The sequence below is a fragment of the Canis aureus genome, chromosome 25, assembly GCF_053574225.1.
Source record: "Canis aureus isolate CA01 chromosome 25, VMU_Caureus_v.1.0, whole genome shotgun sequence".
In the NCBI taxonomy this organism is placed as follows: domain Eukaryota; kingdom Metazoa; phylum Chordata; class Mammalia; order Carnivora; family Canidae; genus Canis; species Canis aureus.
This window is the reverse complement of record NC_135635.1, coordinates 939,282-961,281: the sequence shown is the minus strand read 5'-3', so window position 1 is coordinate 961,281 and position 22,000 is coordinate 939,282. Positions and strand designations below refer to the sequence as shown.

At 64.2% G+C, this 22,000-nt stretch overlaps 2 protein-coding genes across 7 annotated transcripts in view; both read right to left on the bottom strand.

Annotated features, from left to right (window-relative positions):
• Positions 1 to 8,797: 8,797 nt before the first annotated feature.
• Positions 8,798 to 11,249, bottom strand: GPR84 (G protein-coupled receptor 84). Its single transcript, XM_077869751.1, has 3 exons — positions 10,859 to 11,249; positions 10,635 to 10,743; positions 8,798 to 10,194 (listed from the first exon to the last, which is right to left on the bottom strand). The coding sequence occupies exon 3, from the start codon at positions 10,184 to 10,186 to the stop codon at positions 9,005 to 9,007; it is 1,182 nt and encodes a 393-aa protein (XP_077725877.1). The 5' UTR covers positions 10,187 to 10,194; positions 10,635 to 10,743; positions 10,859 to 11,249; the 3' UTR covers positions 8,798 to 9,004.
• Positions 11,250 to 14,770: 3,521 nt separating this feature from the next.
• Positions 14,771 to 22,000, bottom strand: part of ZNF385A (zinc finger protein 385A) — a 20,290-nt gene continuing 13,060 nt past the window's right edge. For 5 of the 6 annotated variants that reach the window (XM_077869746.1, XM_077869749.1, XM_077869747.1 and 2 more), the window contains exons 3-8: positions 20,952 to 21,062; positions 19,401 to 19,563; positions 17,167 to 17,409; positions 16,473 to 16,642; positions 16,261 to 16,356; positions 14,771 to 16,088 (exon numbers count right to left, since the gene is read on the bottom strand). In XM_077869746.1, the coding sequence (XP_077725872.1) occupies positions 15,858 to 16,088; positions 16,261 to 16,356; positions 16,473 to 16,642; positions 17,167 to 17,409; positions 19,401 to 19,563; positions 20,952 to 21,062 (1,014 nt within the window). In that variant the 3' untranslated portion in view covers positions 14,771 to 15,857. Of the gene's footprint in view, positions 16,089 to 16,260; positions 16,357 to 16,472; positions 16,643 to 17,166; positions 17,410 to 19,400; positions 19,564 to 20,951; positions 21,076 to 22,000 lie in introns of all 6 variants that reach the window. The other variant, XM_077869750.1, reaches the window with a different exon arrangement.

Sequence of the window (22,000 nt, the reverse complement as noted above, 5' to 3'; positions counted from 1 at the left end):
AATATTTCTTCCCTCCTACCTCGGAGACTCCCCAGCATTCCACCCCCGTCCCTAATTTACGGGGCTGTTTGCCTCCTTGGCATCTCTCCGTCCCCTCGCCTGGAAATCGGCGCCAGGGGTGGGGCGGGGGTGCCGTTCGCGCGGTGGGAGTCCCGGGGAACCGACCGCCCCCCGCCGCCCCCAAAGCCAGCTGCCGGCTCCCGCCTCGGCCATTAGTAACCCGGAGACGCGCACCTGCGTGGGGCCCGCGCCCTGCCCGTCCCGCGCCCCCCGCGCCCCCCCCCCGCCTCCCCTCCGCCCCGCGCGGCCGTTATTTATCGGGCCGGGCCGGGCGCGCTGCGGAAGGTCAGGCCGCGTGTAAATAAGCGCCCCCGCCGCGGCCGGCGCCCGCCCGCCTCCCCTCTGCGCGCGCAAATGAATGTGGCTGGGCTGGCGCGGAGCCTGGCCCTGCATCCTAATGGGCGCTGAGCTCACAAGATGGATTTCGCGGGGCTTGTGGTTGCCGCGGCGACCGGAGGGCCTTGGCGTTCTCCCCGGCCCGGCCCGGCCCCGGCCCCGGCCGGCCCGGCAGGGAGGAGGGGAGGAGGGGAGGAGGGGCGGTGCGGGGAGCCCTCCTCTGCGCTGCAGTCGCCCAGGGTCTCCTCCCCGGCCCCCCTCCAGCCCCGCATGGGGCCGCAGTCCCGGGAGAAGGCAGGAGACACCATGTTAGGGCCTCCGGAGAGGATGAGGGAAGGAAGGTACTGGGGTTGGGAAGAGCCTCTCCAGCATCAAGACCGAACCCGGGTTGTCCAGCCCTCCCCGCTGTAGGAGAACCCGGCAGTAGAGCTCAGCACCTGTGGGGAACCTGTGCCCGGAATCCCCCTTAGCAGGTAGAAAAAAAAAGACGCTTGGGTTATCACCCCGTCGTCTGCTCTGAAAGTTGGGGTGCAGGGGTTTGGAGGAGGGCCAGGCACCCCGGTTTTAGCCTGCCGGCCACGGGAAGCGGCGTCCGGCCCCACCACCCTAGTCTTCCTGCATCACCCAGCCCCGACCCCGGTTGCGGGAGGGCACGTCCGCGTGAGAGCGGCTGGGGTCGGCGTGGAGAGCCCAGTTCTCAGCAGCTCTCAAACTTGAAATCCTCTGAGCCGGTTTCCCCGGCCTCGGCCTCGCCTGCTTTGGCCCTTCCTGCCTCTGTTTCCCGTGAGGAGGGGAACTCGGGTGCCCTGGCCTGTCCAGCCCTCTGGCCAGCGGGTTTCTTTCAGGACTAGGGGCAAACCCTAATCCCTTCTCCCTTCTCCGGCACCGACTGAAGCACAGACTGGGGAGCAGGGTCTGATGATCTCCCTCCATCGGTCTCCATCTGACTCTGGGCCTCTGGGTGTGTGTTTGCAAGCTTTTCCCTCTTCCCCAGGGGGCCCTGGGAAGCCCCTCCTCCCGTCTCCACGTCCTCCCCTTTGGCTGGGAAAGTGACTGCAGCCTGAACGGTGCCAGACACCTGCCTGCCAGATGTGGCGATCCCCCATTCTTCTTTCCCCCTCCTCAAATGTCTATCCTTTACCCACCCCACTGAGCTCAGCCAGAGAGAGCCCCCCCACAGTGTGATTTAGTGCCGCAGCCCCTCTTCCCCAAGTGCCCCCTTCCAGCCCCAATCCCTCCCCCTGGTGCCCAGGCCCTCCCCTTTTTCCCCACCAAGTCCTGCAGATGGCTTCCTGGTACAGCCCGTCCTACTCCACCCCGGGGTGCTGGGATGTCTAAGCCCCAGCTCCTGGACCGGAGAATGAATGGGTGGAGCAGGGCCGGTGGGCCTCGCTTTCACCCATGGGAGAGTACATCAGCAGGGCTGAGGACAGTGGCAGCCAGAGCTGATGTCATTCGCACTGGTGGCAGGGCGGGTGTTGGGGGAGGAGGAGGAGAGTGGGGAGGGACCCGGCACTCCACGAGGACGGCCTGCGGGCCTGCAGGCAGGAGAGAGGTCCGTGAGCCCTCGGTAAGCCAGAGAGCCCAGAACCGGCTGCCTGGCGGGCACCACATCTCTGTTTCTCTGGCTGAGTCTCCGGGCCCTGTTGCCGGAGGGTTCTCTCTCTGACTCAGGAGATGCCCCTCAGCTCCTCCCATTCAGGCCGACCCAAAATATGCTTAAAGGGAACCTTTAGTCCTTACCCTCCCCTCTTTACTGCTTGTTCTTTTTCTTTTTCTTTTTTTTTAAGATGTTATTTATTCATGAGAGACACAGAGAGAGAGAGAGAGAGGCAGAGACACAGGCAGAGGGAGAAGAGGGAGCAGCGGGCCCCATGCAGGGAGCCCGACGCAGGACTCGATCCCAGGACCCCAGGACCAGCCCAGGGCAAAGGCCAAGGCTCAACCACTGAGCCACGCAGGCGTCCCTACTGTTTGCTCTTCTGTCTTTTCTCTTCCGTCCCTTCAGCTCTCCTCCCTTGGTTGAGCTTTTGTCCTGGTCGCCTGGCTCCCCTGCCCCCCTACAGCCCATACTGGAACACAGCATGGCCCCAGGCCGCCCAGCAAAGCAGGGGCCCATTCAGAGCCTCTTTTCTCCTTCCCGTCACCCTGAGGCTCCGGTGGCCGCCGAGGGAGCAGGACGTGGTTGGGCTGAGGAGCAGGAGAGATGGAGAGTCCAAGGAAGGGGGGGTAGATGGAGGAACCGAGGGAGAAGAAGAGACGAGAGACCGAGGCCGAGGGTTAGCAGAGGCCGCCAGAAGCGGCTGGAGAGGGAGAGAAACTCGGAGGAGGGAGCCGCAAGCCTGGGGACAGCAAAGGACGGAGAGATGGAGAAGGGACGTCCCAGCAGGAAGGCCGCTGGGGAGGGGCTCTGCGGGGCTCCCTCCTGCCCTCCCCGAACCTGGGATGTGGCCCGAGTGTGTCCCCGTGCCCGAGTGTGTCCCCGTGCGCACGCACAGGGGGTCTGGTGGGCAGGAGTTTGATTCTCGGAATAGGCCCATTCCCCCATGTCTTTCCGCGCTCCCTTCCTCCGGCACCCCCACCCCTACCCACCCCCCAGGATTCCTGACTCCCAGGGGTCCTTCCCAAGGTGTCCTGGTCTTAGGAGTCCCGCCCCGCAGTGCCGCCCTGCAGGAATGTGCAGTGGGGATCTGAAGGATGCGGAGCCCGCCCACCCCCTGCCCACCCCTGCCCACCCCCTGCCCACCAGCTGCCCCTGTCCGTCCTCTCCCCCGTCTCCTCGGGCTCCCCTCCCCGCTGCGGCCTGACCCCTCCCCGCCGCTGACCCCCAGCCGCCTGGGGCCGGCTCCGAGGGGGAGACAAAGACAGGATTTATGGTCGGAGTGGGGCTGAGGGCCCTGGCTGACCTCCCTGGGGTGGCGGGGGGGCGCTGGGCCGGACACCGGGCAGCTGGAAGCCTGGGTCCCCAACTTTTCTCACCGTGACCTCGACCTCGCTCGCTCCGGACCCGGCCCCGGCCCCGACACTTAGGAGACACTTAGGAGATGGAGGGCGGCCTCGAGGTGACTTCAGGGTCCTGAAGGGAGCCTGGGGAAGGGAGGTGTCTTCAGGTCTGTCTGTATGGACCCTGAGGAGGATCTGGGGAGTGGGGAGCCCGCAGGCAGCGGGGCTCGGGACTGGAAGGCCACCAGGTCCAGCGCTGCAGCCGCTGCAGCCGGAGACGCAGGGAGGTGTCCTTCCTAGGACAGGGGACAGGCCGGGCCTGCCGGGCCAGAGAGCCCAGGACTCCGCTGAAGGTGACGCAGGCGCGGAGTCCCCTGGGGCCACTGGCTCCCGCCATCCGAGGCCTTCCTCGCTCAGACCCCAGCTGCCCCTGCCTTTCCCATAGACTGTGGGCCCGACCTTGCCTGCTCGCAGGCAGGGGACGTGGCCGGGGAGGGACAGCGTGGGCCAGGGCTTTCCGGGAAGCCAGGCCGAGCATCCTGCCGTGGACAGCTCGCGCAGCCTCCCCGGGTGTCCCAGGCCCCACGAGCCCAGCTCTGCAGCTCCCGGCCCGCTCCCGGCGCCCCAAGCGTCCCCGGCTGCCTTCACTGTCCCGGGAGAAGCTGCTAGAGCCCCCTCCGCGAGAGCAGACGGTGGAAGGAAGAGAAACTGAGGCAGCCGGGAGCTGCCTGCCCTGGCCTCTCTCCACAGCCCCCCCCCCCCGCCCGGCCCTCCCTCCTGGTGGCCTCCTCCCGCAAGCTGAAATCACCACCTCAATTCCTGATGGAAAGCCCAAAATCAGAAATCTTAGTGGAAAGCAGCGTGGATCGGGAGAGGACAAAGGAACGGGGTGGGGGATGGCGCAGGTTAAGGAGAGCACAGGAAAAGGGAAGAGAGCATCTCGCTTCTCCTCAGTCCCCTTCCCCCAGTTGAGAAGGCAGATTTACAGCCCGGGTTTGGGGGGAGCGTAAGGAAGACGGATCTGCAGGCCTGCCCTCGGAGTGTCTGGGTACTTAGCTTTAACTCCCCCATTAGCATCAATCCCCATCTTGCCGCCCATCCGTCTTCTGACATCAGCTCCTTCCCCGTCTGGAGCCCAGGCTTTCTGACCCTAAGTGGCTCTTAAAGGGCCAGCCTAGGAGCCCCCCCGCCCCCCCGCCGCCAGGCCCCCGGGCAGCGGGTCTGGTGCACGAGCTGCTGCGGCCTTCCCAGTGGGTGGAGGGCACGGTGTGTGGGGGGGTGTGGGGCGGCGGCTCCCGGCAGCTCGGCGTGCCCTTGGACGCCCCCATCCCCGCGCCCTGCGCCCCGTGCCCCGCGTGTGTGCACTGCCCACCCGAGCCCAGAGCGAGTCCCCCCAGCAGGGGGGGGCACAGACACGCGGTTCTTATGGGGGTGGGGCTGCAGCAGAGGCTGTCCCTCCAACCCACCTGAGCCCAGAGCGAGTCCCCCCAGCAGGGGGGGGCACAGACACGCGGTTCTTATGGGGGTGGGGCTGCAGCAGAGGCTGTCCCTCCAACGTCCTGGAGGCCGGGCAGGGAGCATCAGCACTACTGGCTGCTTTTAATTCCCGGCTGCACAGGTCGGGGTGCACAGGCTGGGGGTGCACAGGCTGGAATGCACAGGCTGGGGCTGCACAGGCCAGGGGTGCACTGGCTGGAGTGCACAGGCCAGGGGTGCCCATGCGGGGGGTGCACAGGTCGGGGTGCAAAGGCCAGGGAGAGCACAGGCCAGAGTGCACAGGCTGGGGCTCCACAGGCCAGGGGGGCCTAGGCTGGGGGTGCACAGGCTGGGGCTGCACAGGCTGGAGTGCACAGGCTGGGGCTCCACAGGCCGGGGCTCCACAGGCCAGGGCTCCACAGGCCAGGGTTGCACAGGCAGGGGGGCCTAGGCTGGGGGTGCACAGGCTGGGGGTGCACAGGCTGGGGGTGCACAGGCCGGGGCTGCACAGGCTGGGGCTCCACAGGCCAGGGGTGCACAGGCCAGGGCTGCACAGGCCAGAGTGCACAGGCTGGGGGTGCACAGGCCGGGGCTGCACAGGCCAGCTTTGCACAGGCAGGGGGGCCTAGGCTGGGGGTGCACAGGCTGGGGTTGCACAGGCCGGGGCTGCACAGGCCAGAGTGCACAGGTGGGGGGTGCATAGGCCAGGGGGTGCACAGGCCTGGGGTGCGCAGGTCTGAGTGCACAGGCCCGGGGTGCAAAGGCCGGGGGGTGCACAGGCCGGGGTGCACAGGCGGGGGCCGGGAGCTCTGGGAAACGCCCTGAGCCCCCCACTCCTGGCCTGCTCTCCCGGGGCCCAGGCTGTGCTCTGGCTCACGTCTTCCTGCCCCTCGAGGGGGGCGGGCCACAGACACCCGCGCCTAATCCCGGCCCCTCCGGCCCCTCCGGCCTACCGCTCCGCAGCGCAGCTGGCCCGGGGAGGGGGCGGCTCCCCGACCCGACCGCCCGCCGGGCGCCCCTGCGACGCTCCCCCCAGCCCTGCTCGGCCTCCCGGCGGCGGGGCAGCTGCCCGCGGGGCCTGCAGGTGGAGCCCTTCCTGGCCCGCCCACTCCCGCCCCGCGGCGCCCCTTCCCGGCTCGGCCGACGGGGTGTGGGCGGCCCCGGGCGTGGGCTCGCGGAGGAGGGCGCCGCGCACGGAAGCGCCAGTACCGCTAAGGCCGGGCCTGGACGCGGACGGGGGGGGGGGGGGGCGGGGAGGGGCGGGGGGGGCGGGCCGGGGGCAGCCGCTGGGCCCGTCCCCGCCGTCCCGTCGCCGTCCCGCGGGGCTCCGTCCCTGCCGCTGTCCCCTCGCCGCCGCGCCCCGCTGCTCTAGGCCTCTCCGTCCTCGGGCCGCCGTCGGGGCGGGATCTCCCCCGCCTCCCCCCTGCCCCAGGCCCCCGCACCCCTAGGCCAGCGCCCCGTCCCGCGGCCCCCCTCCCTGCTCCCCGCCCGCGGCCTCCCCTCGCCCGTCACCCCCGTGGTCCCCTCGGCCGCCCTCGCGCTCCCTCCACTCCCCTCCCCTGCCCTCCCCGGGGTGACAGGGCGGAGGCGCCGCAGGAACAGGCACCCGAGGGCGTCTCGCGGGGCGGAGGGAGGCGGCCGCGGAGGGAGGGAGGGAGGGAGGGAGGGAAGGAGCGGAGGGGAGGGGCCTCCTCGGGCCCGCCGCCCCCTCCCCTCCCCTCCCCTCCCTCCCTCCCTCCGCGGCCGCGGAGCCGTAAATCAGGGCGCGGGCCGGGCGGCCAATGGCAGGGCGGCTCGTAAATCGGGCTGTCAGGCTCCGCCAATGGGGGGAGGCGTTAAATCAAGCGCTGTCAGCGCGCGGCCAATGAGAAGCCCTGGGCGGGCCATAAATCTGCCCGGAGCGACGGCGGGGGCGAGCGGGGGGGCGGGGAGGGGAGGGGCGGGGAGGGGAGGAGGAGCGGGGGCGGCCCGCGGGCGGGCGGGCGGACGGACGGACGCGGGACAAAGGGAAGCCGCGGGGGCGCCCGGGCTCGCGCGTGGACCCCGCGGCCGCCGCCTGGCCGTCCTTCCTTCCGCCCCATTTTCCTAGGATTTTAGCGAAATTAGAGGCGGGGGTGGGGGGGCGCGGAGGGTGAGGGAGGCGGGGGCTGCGTCCTTGCCGGGGTCCGGCCTCTCGGGGCGCGGACTCGTTTCCTCCTTGTGGCCCGTGAGTCGTCTTCTCCGGCGGCCGAGAACTGGGAAGTCCCTCCTTAGGTCTAACTCCAGTCTCTGCTGCTGCTGCTTTCTACCTGCCCCAAAGCTTCTGAACTGCCTTCAAGGGATGTGGAAGGGGAGCCCTCTCACAGCCCTTGGGACAATTGTCGGCTCCTGCCGGACACGTGGTGACGGGGACCCCGCCCTCCAGTCCCGCCACCTCCTGGGACGTCCTGCGCTTTGCACGAAGCGCGCAACCTCTTCGCGCTCCCATTTTTTTCATTTCTAAGAACGAGGCCATAATAAAGCCTCCTCGGTAAACTCCGTAAGAATTCCGAGGGTTTGGGCCGCGCTGGGCACGGGTAAGAGGGCAGCGCCCCCAAACCCGGTGCCCAGGATAGAACCCGTGGCCCAGGCGCACCTGCGGGGCTCGGTGGGTCAAGCACCTGCCTGCCTTCCGCTCAGGTCCTGAGATGAGCCCGGCTTGGGGGGGCTGCCTCTCCCTCCCCCTCCCCTTCTCTCCTCCATCCCCCCCCCCCACTCTTTCTTTCTCTCAAATAAATACAAATCTTTAATTGAAAACAAAAATAAAAAAAAAAAAAAAAAAGAAAGAAAAAACAAAAATCAAGCCCCGGTGGCCCAGAGGCTCCAGGGGGGCCCAGGCCCCAAAGCTAACTACCAGGGCGCCCCGACTGGACCCCTCGTCCCCACTGCTCACCCCACCTGGCTGCACCCCTGCCTCAGTGGCCTGAGCTTGCCTCAGTTTCCCTGGCTGTGGTTTCTGTGGAACACGGGCTCCCAGAAACACGTGTCGTGATTAGGCCGTGGGACTCCAGGGCCTCGAGGCGCGTCGAGTGTGGGGACATCGATGTCCCCCCGACCTGGCTGTCCCTCTCCTGTCCCTGGTCTTCGCCTATTCCGTGGGGCCCTGGCCTAGGAGCCTCGCTGCCTGCACAGCCCCACGTGGGTGCCCCTCGCGCCCTGCGTCCCTCACCCCAGCCCGACGGGGGCAAGTACCCCGGGAACGGTCACGTCCACTCCGCCAAACCTCCCCTCCTGAGCTCTGGGGGAGAGGCCGCGGGAGCCGAGTCCCCACCCCGCCCGGCCTGTGGCCTCCCCGCCCCCCGTCCCGGCCGCAGCAGGGACACCGAGGAGCAAACACAGAGAACCAGCGTCACCTGGTGGCCACAGGTACCTTAGGTTCGCAGAGTGCGCGGCTGCGGCGACGGCTGACGGAGCTGGAGGGGGAGCCCTGGGGTGTCCCCCAGCTGGGCCCTGGCCCCCCGCGCTCACCCAGTCTCTGCTCCGCTCTCCCCACGCAGGGTGCCGAGCAAGTCGGGGGAGCGAGGGCCGGGCCTCCAGTGGTCAGCTGTGACCTGAGCGACGCGAGGGCAGCCCGACCCTCCCCATGTGCCACTGCTCCCGGGGCGCGGGGTCCTGTCCCGGAGGCTCCCTACCTGGGGCGGGGACTGGGCGCGGGGCTCGCCGGAGGGCTGTCAGAGCTGGATCCCAGAGCTCTGGGGAGCTGAGGAACCTGTTTGCGGGGGTGGGGGGGGTCCTGGCGGCGCCACTTAGGGGCAGGGGCCATTTCTGGGAAGTCACACAAGAAGACAGGGGGATCCTCTTAAGCCAACTCGTGTTTTATACCCGAAACCCCTCAGCTGAAGGCTGCGTCCTGGGCCCACTGCCTCCTGACCCCGCAGTGACCCAGCCCCCCCCAAAACTCTCAACTCTTAGGGCCAGCTGCAACCAATCCTGGCCTATCTGTCCCCAAAACCACACCTGAGCCTTAAAAGGATCAAACGCGTTTATTGGTGACCCACCTCGGGCAGCCTAGGGCCCAAGCATTGATCAGGGGACGGGCCGGTTGGGGCTAGGAGGACAGTCGCCTGTGAAAAGGCCCCGTCTTCCTGCACCTCCTCCCCCGCACCCGGCCACCTGGCCACGCGGCTCTGGGGGAGTCGGCCTCGGGTTCTGGTGACAACTGGGGACGGTTCTAGTGGAACCTACGGAAACTCTGGGGCCCTCGTCTCAGGAGGGAGGCGTAGGCTTGGCGGAAGTGCCGGTTCATGGCCGCGTAGAGCAGGGGGTTGATGCAACCGTTGAGCCAGGTGAGGTTGGCAGCGAGCATGTGGACAACCCGAGGAGCCTCGGCCTTGGCATCCAGGATGTTGAGCAGCAAGAAGGGGATGTAGCTCAGGGAGAAGCAGAGGAACACAGCAAAACACATCCGAGTCACTTTCCCAAACTCCGATGGGGAGTCCTGAGTTCTCGGGGCTCTTTGGGCTGGCCTGGTCCTGGCGGGTGCTCCTGGCCGGCCCTTCTCTGCCCTCTGCTGAGCTTCCTCCCCGCCGTGCTGGTCCCCCAGCTCTGAAGGGGCCCATTCCAGGGTCTGGGCCGTGGCAGAGCTGGCTGGCTCGGACGAAGTGCCCTCGCTGGGCCTCTCTGACGCCAGCCCGCTGTCCAGCTCCTGGAAACGGCCGGGGGTCGCCTCTATCCCAGCCACATGGTTGGAGCGGACGCTTGCCTGCTTGTACCGATCCAGCGCCTGGGCTGCTCGCTTCACCTGGCGGTGGATGAGGCAATAGAAGACGCCAACGCTGCTGAGACCCAGCACGAAGTAGATGCCCATGAGGATGGTGGTGTAGGGCCGGCCTCGGATGCGGTCAAAGCTGCAGGTGCAGACCACGGGCACCAAGACATAGACGGACCAGAGAGGGGCAAAGCTGCCTACGGCCACCACCCAAGTGCTCACCAGGGCCAGCAGCATGCCCTTGGCACTGAAGACCCGGGGAAAGAGCTTAGGGTGGGCAATAAGGAGGTAGCGGGCCAGGGCGATGAGGCAGAGGGTGAGGATGGACACAGAGTTGGACGCAAAGAGGAGGAGCCCGAAGACCCTGCAGAAGGTGGCGCCAGTGCGCCAGCGCAGGTGGAGGTAGGTGTCCACGGAGAAGGGCTGGAGGAGGGTGCAGTAGAGCAGGTCGGCCACCGTGAGGTTGGCGATGAGCAGGTTGAAGCGGGTGCGGAGCTTGGGCTGGATGGCCAAGGCCAGCAGGGTGAGTGCGTTGCCCGCGGTGCCTGTGACAGCGACCACCACCCCCCACACAACTGCAGCGTAACGGTAGCCCAGAACGGACTCATGGTAGCAGGAGAAGTTGGCATCGGAGGTGTTCCACATGACGGAGGCTAAAGAGGTGGGTACGGGGGGGAGAAGGAGTCAGAACCTGGTCTCGAACTCAGCTCTTGGCCCCTGGACACCGAACTGGTTTGGAAGCTCGCCAGTCTGCCCAGCCGCGGCCAGGCCTCTGCATCCTCACCCTTGCCTGAGGCTCTCGGAGTCCTTTCCCATTCTCAACGATTTCCCCCAATTCTCATCCAAATATGTCTCGGCGTCCAACGGGTCCAAGCTCCAGGCCCCTCCAGTGTCCATGCAGATGTCCTCCGTAGCCCCAGCAGCCTCTTACTGTCTAATCTTTGCCCTTTCCCCTCCCTCTATCCGGATGCTACTGTCGCCCCCGCTGCCCCTGTCTGCTACGCACACAGGCCTCAGGTTTGCTTTGTTTTTCTGTTTTTACCACCTGGGAGATGAGACAAGGTAAAGGTACACCCACGACAGAAGGACTCACCTGAGGCTCCCAGGCTTCAGTTCGCACTCCCGTGGAAGGAGCCCAGCTCACTCGGAGAGCCGTCTCTTCTGGTGGGCCGTCGGGCTTCAAGACATGATCCCATACGAGCCTGAATGGATAAGAAACTCCCCGATTACCCAACGTCAGCCACTTCCTCCCTCACTTCCCTTGCCCTTGGCTAGTGCAATTGGGGCCTCTCTGTTGAAAATCCCCCTACTACTTACACCAAAGCTGTTTCACCCCTTCCTAAAGACCCAAGTCGTTTCCTTCCTCTCGTTGCACAGCAGGACACATATAGGTTCATTGCCAAGAATTGTCGCGACGTGGAGACAGACCGTCAGAATGTCCGGGCCGCTTCTCTAGGGGCCGAAGACAAGACCAAGCTGCAGGAGCAGCTCGGGACACCCAGGAAGCCTTGAGTTTATTAGGAGGGAGCGCTGCCTGCCTTCTCTCCAGGATTCAAAGGTGGTTCAGATTAGGGGGTCCCATAGTTGATAGTTGATAGCACAGTTGATAAGAGGAGCCGGATGAAGAAAGGTAGCAAAAGAAGCATCCAGGATCTTGGCTTCACTCCACACGGGGGTGTGGGCCACTGTTCAGTGGTTCATTCATTCACCTGTTCATCCAACTGACAGAGGTGACGTGCTGGACTCTGAGCTAGACCCTGGGGATACAGGGGGGTATGATACGTGGGCTTGCACGGGTCCAGCAGGGGACACACGTATGTAAATATTTAAATGCTTAATTGATTTTCTTTCTTTTTTTAAAAGTATTTATTTATTTATTTATTTATTTATTTATTTATTTATTTATTTATTTATGATAGGCAGAGAGAGAGAGAGGCAGAGACACAGGCGGAGGGAGAAGCAGGCTCCATGCAGGGAGCCCGACATGGGACTCGATCCCGGGACTCCAGGATCGCGCCCTGGGCTGAAGGCAGGCGCTAGACCACTGAGCCACCCAGGGATCCCCCTTAATTGATTTTCTAAAGGAGGGGTCCGCAAACTCTGGCTTATGGACCATCAGCAGTCTTGTTTTGTTTTTTTACAGTAAGGTCTACACCCAACATGGGGTTTGAACTCATGACCCCTGAGATCAAGAGTTCCAGGCTCTCCCAACTGAGCCAGCCAGGCACGCCGACCCCCATCCATCTGTTTTTATATGGGCCACGAGCCAGGAATGTCCCCCCCCTTAAAATGGTTATAGAAGTACCTACTCTATGGTACTCTCTCTCGGTTTTGCCTCTCAGTGAGCAAGACCTGAAATAGTTACCATCTGGCTATTTAAGAAAAAGTTTGTTGACCCTCACTCTAAAGTGTATCGGGGCGTAGAGAAAAGGAGTGAGACGGCTGAGGAGGAGGTCAGGGGAAGGTTCACAGAGAGATATCCGCGCCGGGTTTTGAATGATGAACAGGAGGTTTTTGGGGAAGGGGGGTGGAAGAAGAAGGACATCCTAGGCAAAGGGAACCGGGTTCATAGAGTCACAGAGGTCTAGGTGGAGATTAACAAGGAATGGGAGGTGGGAGTACGCCTGGTGGCTTAGCGGGCGTGACCCCAGAGTCTCTGCCTCTGTCTGTCTCTCATGAATAAATAAATAAAATCTTAAAAAAAGAGGGAATGAGAGACAGAAAGAGAAACAGAGACGCAGGCAGAGGGAGAAGCAGGCTCCATGCAGGGAGCCTGATATGGGACTCGATCCTGGGACTTTAGGGTCATGCTCTGGGCCACCGGCAGCCACTCAACTGCTGAGCCACCCAGGCGTCCCTCTCTGTGTCTCGCATGAATAAATAAATAAAATCCTAAAAAAAAAAAAGGGGGGTGGGGAGCAACAGAGAAGATCCTGGAGAAGTGAGCAGGGCCGGGATCCGAAGTCCTGCGCATCGTGCTGAGGAGCTGGGGTTTTATCCCGAAGGCCAGGGAAGACTTGCACTCCAGTAGCTGTGCGTAAGGCGTGAAAGCACGCAGGCCAGACGTGAGAGAGGCCAGTAAAGTGCCTCCAGTTCAGACAAGAGTGAGGCAGGGCTTGAGCCAGGACTGGCTTCCTGGACATGCTGCGTGTGGAATCGCGTAGGGCCCCACACTTACACGGGGCCGGGCTTGGTTTGTCACTCGCACTGTCTGAAGATCCAGTTTCTTTTCTTTCTTTCTTTCTTTCTTTTTTTTTTTTTAAGATTTATTTATTTATTTGTGATAGAGAGAGAGAGAGAGAGGGGCAGAGACACAGGAGGAGGGAGAAGCAGGCTCCATGCAGGGAGCCCGACGAGGGACTCAATCCTGGGACTCCAGGATCACGCCCTGGGCCAAAGGCAGGTGCTAAACCGCTGAGCCACCCAGGGATCCCCCCTGAAGGTCTAGTTTCAACAGGTGGCCCTGCTTGTTCATTTGCACTGGGCCCACACGCTGTAGCCGTCTTGGTTAGGGCAGCGGCTGTGGGCATCGAGAACAAGGATGAGGATGCATGGGGTCATTAAGAGGTCGAATAGGATTCGTCTGGTGATTCACTGGTGACGGGTCAGGAGAAGGAAAGGCTAGGACGACTTCTGGTCTTCCCCGTGGATGGTGGTGCATCAGAGATAGGGAATGCGCAGCGCGGCAGGGAACGGGGAAATCAAGAGTTCACATTTATTTATTTATTTATTTATTATTTTATTTTATTTACTCATGAGAGAGACGCAGAGAGAGAGAGGCAGAGACACAGGCAGAGGGAGAAGCAGGCTCCATGCAGGGAGCCCGATGTGGGACTTGATCCGAGACCCCAGGATCAGTCCCTGGGCTGAAGGCAGGCGTCAAACCGAGCCACCCAGGTGTCCCTCCAGAGTTCAGTTTTAAACCAGGTTGGAGGGAGCCCTGGTGGCTCAGTGGTTTAGCGCCACCTTGAGCCCAAGGCCTGATCCTGGAGACTGGGGATCCAGTCCCATGTTGGGCTCCCTGCATGGGCCTGCTTCTCCCTCTGCCTGTGTCTCTGCCTCTCTCTCTCTCTCTGTGTCTCTCATAAATGAATAAATATCTTAAGAAAATAAAATTAAAAAAAAAAACCCAGGTTGGAGGTATGTATCCCAGTCCCTCTCACTCCGGTTCCTTGTAGTCGCTTTCTCTATCTCCACATGTGACCCAGCCCCTGCTCTGCACCACCCTCTCCTAGAGGGCCACGCTTGCCCCTCAGAGTTCCGGATCTCCAGCCTTTGCCTTTTTCTTTTTTCTTTTTTAGCTAGATAGACCTGAAAAAAATCTGACCGCCCCCAAACTCCTTGTTGGGTTGCATTTCTAAACCCACAGTGAACTCCTATCCTCAGTTTCATGACTTACAAACCCAGGGGGCCCGTTTCCCCTCCTTCCTCTTTAACAGACATCATCTCACCTTCCCTCCCCATTCCCTCTGAAAAAGGGGGAAATGCGTGGAGAGGGGGAAGTGAGCAAAGAAGATGCAATTCAGGGGGGCCCTGGGGAGATGCCACGTTCTGGTTTGGCCTTTTTTGTTGGACTTTCTTGCCACCCAGCAGGGCTGGAGGGAAGGGGTCACATAGGGGTGTGTGTGGTTGCCCTGAATACCCTGAATTCCGGAGATAATGAGGAGCCCCTTGCCCCGGGGGGGGGGCAGCTGAACAGAGTCTGCTTCTCTGGGGCCGTTTATGGGACCAGAAGAGAAGGTCTTCTAGTGTATCTGCGCATCTGTAAGCGGCACGGCCCCAGTCCTTGAGTCTTGGGACACGAAGTCTCCATGCACTTTGAAGAGACCCAAATCTCATTTTCCCTATGGGGAAACTGAGGCCCAGCCAGGGGAAGGACTAACTCAAGGTGACCCTGGCGGGGCCCAGCAGAGCCTGGAGTCAGCTCCCTAGTCTCTGCACCCGCTGCTTCTCCCCACGCCTCGCGTGTTGCTGGCTTGGGTTTTCCATCAGGGAGAAGCACAAGAGCCTGGATCGTGTCCTTTGTCCGAGGGGGACCTGCACCTGCTCCCGCCGCAGCCCCAGGTTGTGGGCGCCGCCTGGAGGAGCTGGGGGAGCTCCCGTGGCCGCGACCCGCTCTGGGCAGAGGATGCCCGGGCCGCTTCCCGTGGGACCTGCCGCCGCACCTGCTGCTGCACCTGCCGGGCCCTCCCCGCAGCCGGGGCCAACATCGAGAGTCCGAGCCTGGGGGACGGAGGGCAACGAATCCAGACTTTATTGTCAAGGAGAGGAGGGGAGGACGTGGGGGGGCCGGGGTTGCTACATCGTCAAGCGTAAGAGTTGGTGGGGACGGGAAGGCCAGTGGGGCCCGTCCCCCTCCGGGTCGGCTGCTGGCGGGGCTGACGACACGGAAACCACGGAGGCGGGGAGGTCACGCCCCGCCCGAGTTGTGCAGTAGTGGGTGTCTGGTGGGGGGACAGCCACGAGGTCTAGGAGCTGGGACGGGGGAGGCTACAGACTCAGCGAATCCTGCGGAAAGGGCCGGGGCGGGGGCGAGGCTTCTATTGCTTTTTGCTCACAGTTTTGCGGAAGGCGAGGCGGGGGTGGGCTTGGACTGGACACCCCTTGCCCCCCTCGGTACCCCTTGGGCGATGGGTGCTGGTGAAAAGAATGGAATCCAGACTGGGTGGGGAGGAGGAGGTGAGGGAGGGGCCTGTGGGGGCATCTACTTGGTCCCACCCAAGTGCCGGAGATGCCCCCGAGCGGCCCCGCGGCCCCGGGGCCTGGGGCGGGCAAGGTGCGCCGGGCACAGTGAGGTTGCAGGCGGGAACACCCAAGTGCTTTGGAGGGACCCAGGACCCCGCCTGCTCCCCTCCCCCTGCGGAGGACGGGGGTGTTCACGGAAGCGCTTCAGTTTGGGGGCAGGGGGCCGGAGTCCCAGAGTCCGCTTATTGCCAGGAAAATCCATTTCTGCCCCCCGGACTCCGACCATGGCTTGTGAACCCCGTTTTGTGCTAGGTTTGGGGGGGAAGGGCTGAATGGACATGGCTTTTGGGAGGGGGGGTGTCTCCAAGGGGGCTCGGGGGTGAGACGGCCCCCCCTTTTCTAGGGGAGAGGGAAGGGCAGGGGGCGGGGTTCCCTGAGATCTGGGGTGTTCCCCCCCTTCTGAAGCCCCCCTCCCCCGCTACCCCTCCCCTTTCCTGGAACCCCGTACCTCGGGGCGGGGGGGAAGGAGAGATCATTCAGGGAGCGCCGGGAGTGGGGGCAGGCTTGGAGCCTGGAGGCCTGGGTCCCGGCTGGAGGTGGGGGGTCGCACGGGGGGGGCTGGGGGTTCGGGTCAGTAGGGGGAGAAGAGGATGGGTCCGTGCGCAGTTCGGATGGGCCCGGGGGCCGGGTGGAGCAAGGGGTGGGTGATGGGCGGTCCCTGGAGGAGAGGCGCGGCCGGGGCGGGGCGCAGGGACAGCGGGGAGCCCGCGGCCGCTGCCATCACCGCAGCCACCGCCAGGGGGCTGGGGAGCAGGCCGCCCGCCAGGGACTTGGGCAGCTCCTTGGAGAAAGTCAGCGTGCCCTGCAGGGGGGAGAGGGGCGGGCGCAGGGGTCACCCCGCGGCCCGCAACCCCGCCCCCCGCCCCCACCCCAGCAGGCCCCCCTCCCCCCGCGCCCCCGCCCCACCCCGTGTCCCCCTCCCCTCCGCGCCCCTCCCCCTGCGCCCCCCTCCCCTCCCCGCGCCCAGGCCTCACCGCCAGCTCCGCCGCGCCCCTAGGCTTCTTGTGACGGCTCAGGAGCGGGTTGGGCTTCCCGGCCACGCCGTCTCGGTGCCGCCGGCTGGAAATGTGCTGCGGGGGTGGGTGCAGGGGGCTGTGAGCCCGGGCAGACCCTGGAGGTTCCCCATTCCCCTCCGGCCTTAGGGAGCAGCGCTCCCCCGAGCCCCTGGGGACGGCCTGGGGCCCACCTGTTTCAGCTGGACCTCCGAGTTGACCTTGACATTGCAGATCTCACAGTGGAAGGTTCGGTCCTGGGCAGGGGCCTCCGGTTCCCCGGGAGTGGGCGGCCCCAGGCGAGGGTAAGCTTTGATGGGGCCCAGCCCACTTCGGGCCTCCAGAATGGTCTTGTGCTTAGTACCTGGAGCGCGGAAGGCTGAAGGTAAGGGTGGAGGAAAACCCTCCAGGCCTACTAGGTGACAAGCATGTTCCCAATTAAAATATGAGCCGCGGGATCCCTGGGCCAGAGGGTTAGCAGCGGCCTTCAGCCCAGGGCGTGACCCCAGGGTCCGGGGATTCCGCATCCGGCTCCCCGCAGGGAACCTGCTTCTCCCTCTGCCTGGGTCTCTGCCTCTCTCTCTCTCTGTGTCTCATGAGTAAATAAATAAAATCTTTAAAACAAAATACGAGGGAGCATCAAGTGTGGGGATTTTCCAAGCCCCTTGTGGGTGCCCCCGAAGGCAAGGTGGGTCGGGGCGGGGTCGCAGGTGAAGAGGTTAAGTCAGGCAGAGGAGTTACCTAAGGAAGGGAGCACATGATGAAGGAGGGAGATGGGCTGGTAAGCCTCGGATGGTCCAGGATGTTGGAAACCAGCGGGGCTAGGAGGTAGGGAGCAGGAGTGGGCTGAGAAGAGGGGAGTAGGGGTGGGGGTAGGAGAGGCCATACCTTTGTTGTGAGCCTCAAGCTGGGACAGGGAGTTCACTGCCACCTTGCACAGAGCACAGTAGAGCAGCCGCTTGGCCTTTTCCTCTTCTTCCTTGCTGCCCCCCGGCAGGGCAGCTGGGGCTGGAGTCCCGCCTTCACCCTTGGTTGTACCCTGACCAGTCTCCGGAATGCTGGGAGGAGATGGGGAGCCAGGCTGTTTCTCTGGGGATCCCGGGGCTGGACCCAGTCCATTCTCCATGGAAACTGTTGTTAGGGGAGAAACAGAGGGGTCACCCCAGATGGTTTCGGAGACGATTCCTTATGTGGAGGAAACCCACCCTCATTTCCTGGAGGGCAAGGGCCCAGGAGTCCCCACCCTGTGACAACATGCATGCTCTCATGCCCTGGGCCAGAGCCAGATGTGGTCTAGCTGCTGCAGGCTGGGTGTGAGGCTCCAACGCCTGGCTCATGCTCCAGAAGCTGGGAACGGTTGAGGGGTCCAGCCCCAGTGGCCTCCTTTTCAGGGTGAAGCTGGCACCCAGCCTGGCCACGGGGAGAGGCACGGAACAAGGACTTGCCCCTCAATGGCCTACCACCCGGCCCGGGCTGCCTGCCTGGCCAGCCCCTTCCCAGAGTCCTGCCCAGTCCCTAGGGAGGCCTGCCAAAGCGCTCTAGGAAGGGGCAGGCGCAGCCCGAGAGGTCAGGAGAGACAGTTACAGACGCGGCAAAAGGGCAATAGCAAGAGCAGAACCGGAGAGGGAGCAGGGATGCAGGCTGCTGTATAATTCATGGCTTGATTAAAGATGCACAGGCCGCAGCCCTCGGCGCTGGGCTCTGGCCTCTGCGCGGGAAACTCTAGCGCTCCCTCCCGTTCTTGCTCCAGCGGCCGATCCAGTTTCCGGGTCGTGGGGAGGCTGGCAGCGGGGCGGGCCCGGGTGGGGGGCCCTGCCCGCGGGCGTGCGTTCGCTTATCCACCCTGTGCCGCCTCCCTTTATTTCTCATCTCCGTCTCCCAGCACCTCCATTTCAGCCCAGGGGGCGCACCCCATCTCAGTCGGGGTCGGGGCTTCATGGTTTACAAAGGAGGGCAGTGTCCGGTCTCCTCAGAGATCAGCCAGTGGATGGGCCTCGCTAAATGAGGTAATAAGACACATAAAGCACCAGAACAGTGACAGCCAAGGGATGTCAGCCACCGCCGCCACCACCACCCCATCCCCATTTTATAGAGACGTTGCCAAGTTAAAAAAGGATGATCAGGGCAGCCCGGGTGGCTCAGCGGTTTAGCGCCGCCTGCAGCCCAGGGCGTGATCCTGGAGTCCCGGGGTCGAGTCCCGCATCGGGCTCCCTGCATGGAGCCTGCTTCTCCCTCTGCCTGTGTCTCTGCCTCTCTCTCTCTCTGTGTCTCTTTCATGAATAAATAAATAAAATCTTAAAAAAAAAACAACAACAACACGATGATCAGGCTAAGAAGCGGCCAGAGCACATCAAGACTCCGCTGCCTGCCCTATCCGTGCCCCCGGGGGTGTGCGCCCAGTGGGGTCCTGGTTCCCACGCTGGTGACGCCGATGCCTGCTTCTCACTCTCCTGGGGGCGGGGCAGAAAGGACAGGCAAGGAGAAGAGGGAATGGGGGTATTTGGGTCCTCCGGGGTGCTCATGACCGAGAGCTGATGTGGTAATCCCAGGAGGGGGAGGCTCGCATCCTCCTGCCTTGATACGCCTTCCTTTCAATTTCTGGGCTGGGAGCGTGATGGAGGGTGGCCACCAGCCATGGGGGAGAAGGAATCTCAGACTTGCTTTTGGTAAACCTGGAAAAGACCTGGAGCATCTTAAAGCCTCATTCCCAGGAAAGACCACTTTGGCCCAGGGAGGTCCGGAGACCACCTGAGACCATCCAGTGGGTGGCTGGGGTCTCCTGAGCTCTCGGTCTCCCCCACAGGGAACCCTGGGGGGCAGGCCCTGGGCCCTCCCTGCCCCCCCAAGATGGAGGAGCCTCTCCCTGGATTGGAGCGAGTCTGGCCTCACCCTAGCCCCTCTCTGAGTCACTAGGCGGCGGGGAGGACAGACGGGGGGATGCTGGGGCGGGAGTGGGGGTGACACGATGGAAACTCTGTATCACTGTGCTTGGCTCCAGGACTCACCTTGGGTAGGGTGGGGTGGGGGTGAGGAGGAGGGAGATGAAAGCAGAGGAGACTTCTGGGAAGAGGGGAAGAACAGAGGAGCAGTTGAACCGGTGGGGGGGTCGGGTTCGGACACACCTGGACGGGCCGCTGCACCATCCCCGTTTGGGGGGGCGCCGCCCGGGGGAGCTGGGTCTCCGGGTTCCCGGGCGCCGGGCTCCCTGCCTCGCGTCTTGGCAGCCTCGATGCCTTTGACTCTTCGGGCGTGGCGATTGCCCTTGTAGTGGGCCTCAGCCTGGCTCTTAGGGACGGAGGAAGAAAATGGAGCCTGAGATCACCTTCGAGCTGCCCGTCCTCCCCGCCGAGCTCCCTCGGGCCCTGGGGTGGCCTCGGCAGGCTGCGGCCGTCTCCCCCCGCGCCGGAGACGCGTGAAGCCCCGGCCGAGGAGGGCGGGTTACTCCTGGGGTTCGGACTAGCTCCTCAAGGTCGAGGGGCTGGGGACCTGGATGCTCACCTAGGCCAGGCTCCTCCCTACCGCCGCACCCAGGGCCTGGCTGCTGACTCGGGCTCTCACCTGGGTCTGCGAGAAGGAATCCCGAACCCAGCCAGCCAGCGTCCGTGGCCCCCTGGCCTCTTGTGCCTGTCTCCCGACCCTGGGCTCCAGCCTTCACTGCTTCCGCACTCAGGCCGGGAGTCCCAAGAGCCCTGAGGCCTGGGCTCTATCCCGACTACTCCCCCCTGGTTCTCATTTTTCCTGAAGCCTCTGTGGACACCCTGGAGGACCCTGGCCCCAAGCCCAGCTCTGGAGAGAGAGACAGCTGTCAAAACACCGCCACTTGGTCAGGGAGGGGAGGGGAGGGCCAAAGAGTGGAGGGCAGCCTGCATGCGCCCCCTGGCCCCCTAGTCCTCGACCCTCCACGGCGAGGGGAGCCAGAGCTGGCAGAGGGGGGGTGCCGGGGTGCAGGTGAAGGAAAGACCTAAGCTGAGTTGGTTCTGGCTCCACCCCCACTCCCATGTGCATCTCCTGTTTATTCTGAACAATATACAATCCCGGAGCCACAAGGTCACCCAGACAGGGACACAGTAGAAACAAAAAAAAGTGTGGACGGGCAGGAAAACAAGATCGACAGCCAGGGGTGGGAGGGGGAGCAGTCTGTGGAGCCCGGCATCGCGGGTGCGCGTGTGTGCGCGCGTGCGGACTGCGGAGAGACACAGAACATGGCTTACTTCCCCCTACTCAGCAGAATGAAGCTCTGCTGCTTTTCCCTAAAAGCTCTCAGAACTTGCGCCCCGCAAGTCCCCGGCAGGCCCACATGCAGTCCCAGGGGAGCCCCAGCGCGAGGGCGGCTGGGAGGCCTGCCATCTAGGGGCTGCGTCTTGGGGGGCGTCTGTGCATGGGCAAGGGGGGCGGGGGGAGGAGGCCGGCAGGGGAGGGGCCCGCGGGGCCAGGGGGGCGCAGGCCGGCAGCGGAGTCGGTGCCCTAGCGGGGCCCGTGCCTCATGGCCCCCTGCGTGCCAGGCCCTCGGCCGCGGCTGCCCAGCGGCGGCCTCCGGATGGCCTGCTGCACGTCGAGCGCACGGCCCCTCCGGGCCCTCCCGGCCACCCCCCCCGCCCCCCTGCCCCCTCCCCTGCCCGGGGCCCCCAGCGCCCGGCCTCTGCCCTCCCGCTGTGCCGCCAGTGGGCCCTTACCTGGGAATTGAAGCGGATTTGACAGACGTTGCAGGAGATGACGGGCCGCTTGGTCTTGAGCAGGGGCCCCCCGAAAGTGTGGGACAGGACGGCCTTCTGCACAGGGTCCATCTGCGGAGGCAGGCTGGGGTGAGCCGGGGCCCCAGCACAGGCTCGTGTCCATCATCCCCCACGTGGCGGCGGGGCTGAACCCGAGTCCCCGGCACCTCCTGTCCACCCCCCCTTTGCCTAGGCCTTTGGGCCTGTCCCCCGATTCCCTCCCGGCCCAGTGTCCACGGCCCCGGCAGGGACGGCCTGGCCCCAACTCGGGACACAGAGGCTCCTCACGGGAGGAGCCCCGAGCCGGGCTGGAACCGGCCTCAGCTCATCACAGCCCGCGATCCAAGGCTCTTGGACCCACGGCTGGGCCCACCCACCAGGGTCCCACAGACGGCAGGTCCCGAAGCAGCCTGGCCGCGGGGCCTTCGCTGAGGCTTGGCCCCTGGTCCTGCTCTGTCTGGGGCAAGGTGCTACCAAGCCAAGCTTCTGGCCCTGGGAGACAGACGTTCCCAGCTTCCCGTGGGCCCCAGGTTGCCCTAACCCGCCCCCTACACCTCTTTCAGGCAGCAAGTCTAAACAGAGTGGAAAACTCAGGAGGAAGTAGGTGGCTGTAGCTAATAAAGGGGAATTAGTAGGGGAAACTACGAAGCCGGCTGGCCTGAGGCAGCCGGGAGATCTTCTGAACTCTTTGCCTGGGGCAGGGCTGTGGGGCTGGGTGTGATTAGGAACAGTCTCTGCCCCCACCCTGGGTCAGCAGATGTGTTTGCAGGCTCCTGCCAAGGGTTCACATGAGGAGGGGAGAGGATGGGAGTTTCTCTCTGAGGCCTGCGGCTATCAGGGGATGAAGCCAGGGGCCTAGAGACGCACGGAAACTGCCTCCCTGCACAGTGCTCCTCCCTCTGGCCCCCGGGGCGGCCAGGGAGAGGCAGGACTGGACTGTAGCCAGGCCGAGGAGGATTGAGTGATGGCTGGGACCTCTAAGAAGGGAACCAAGTAACAGCTGAGGCCTT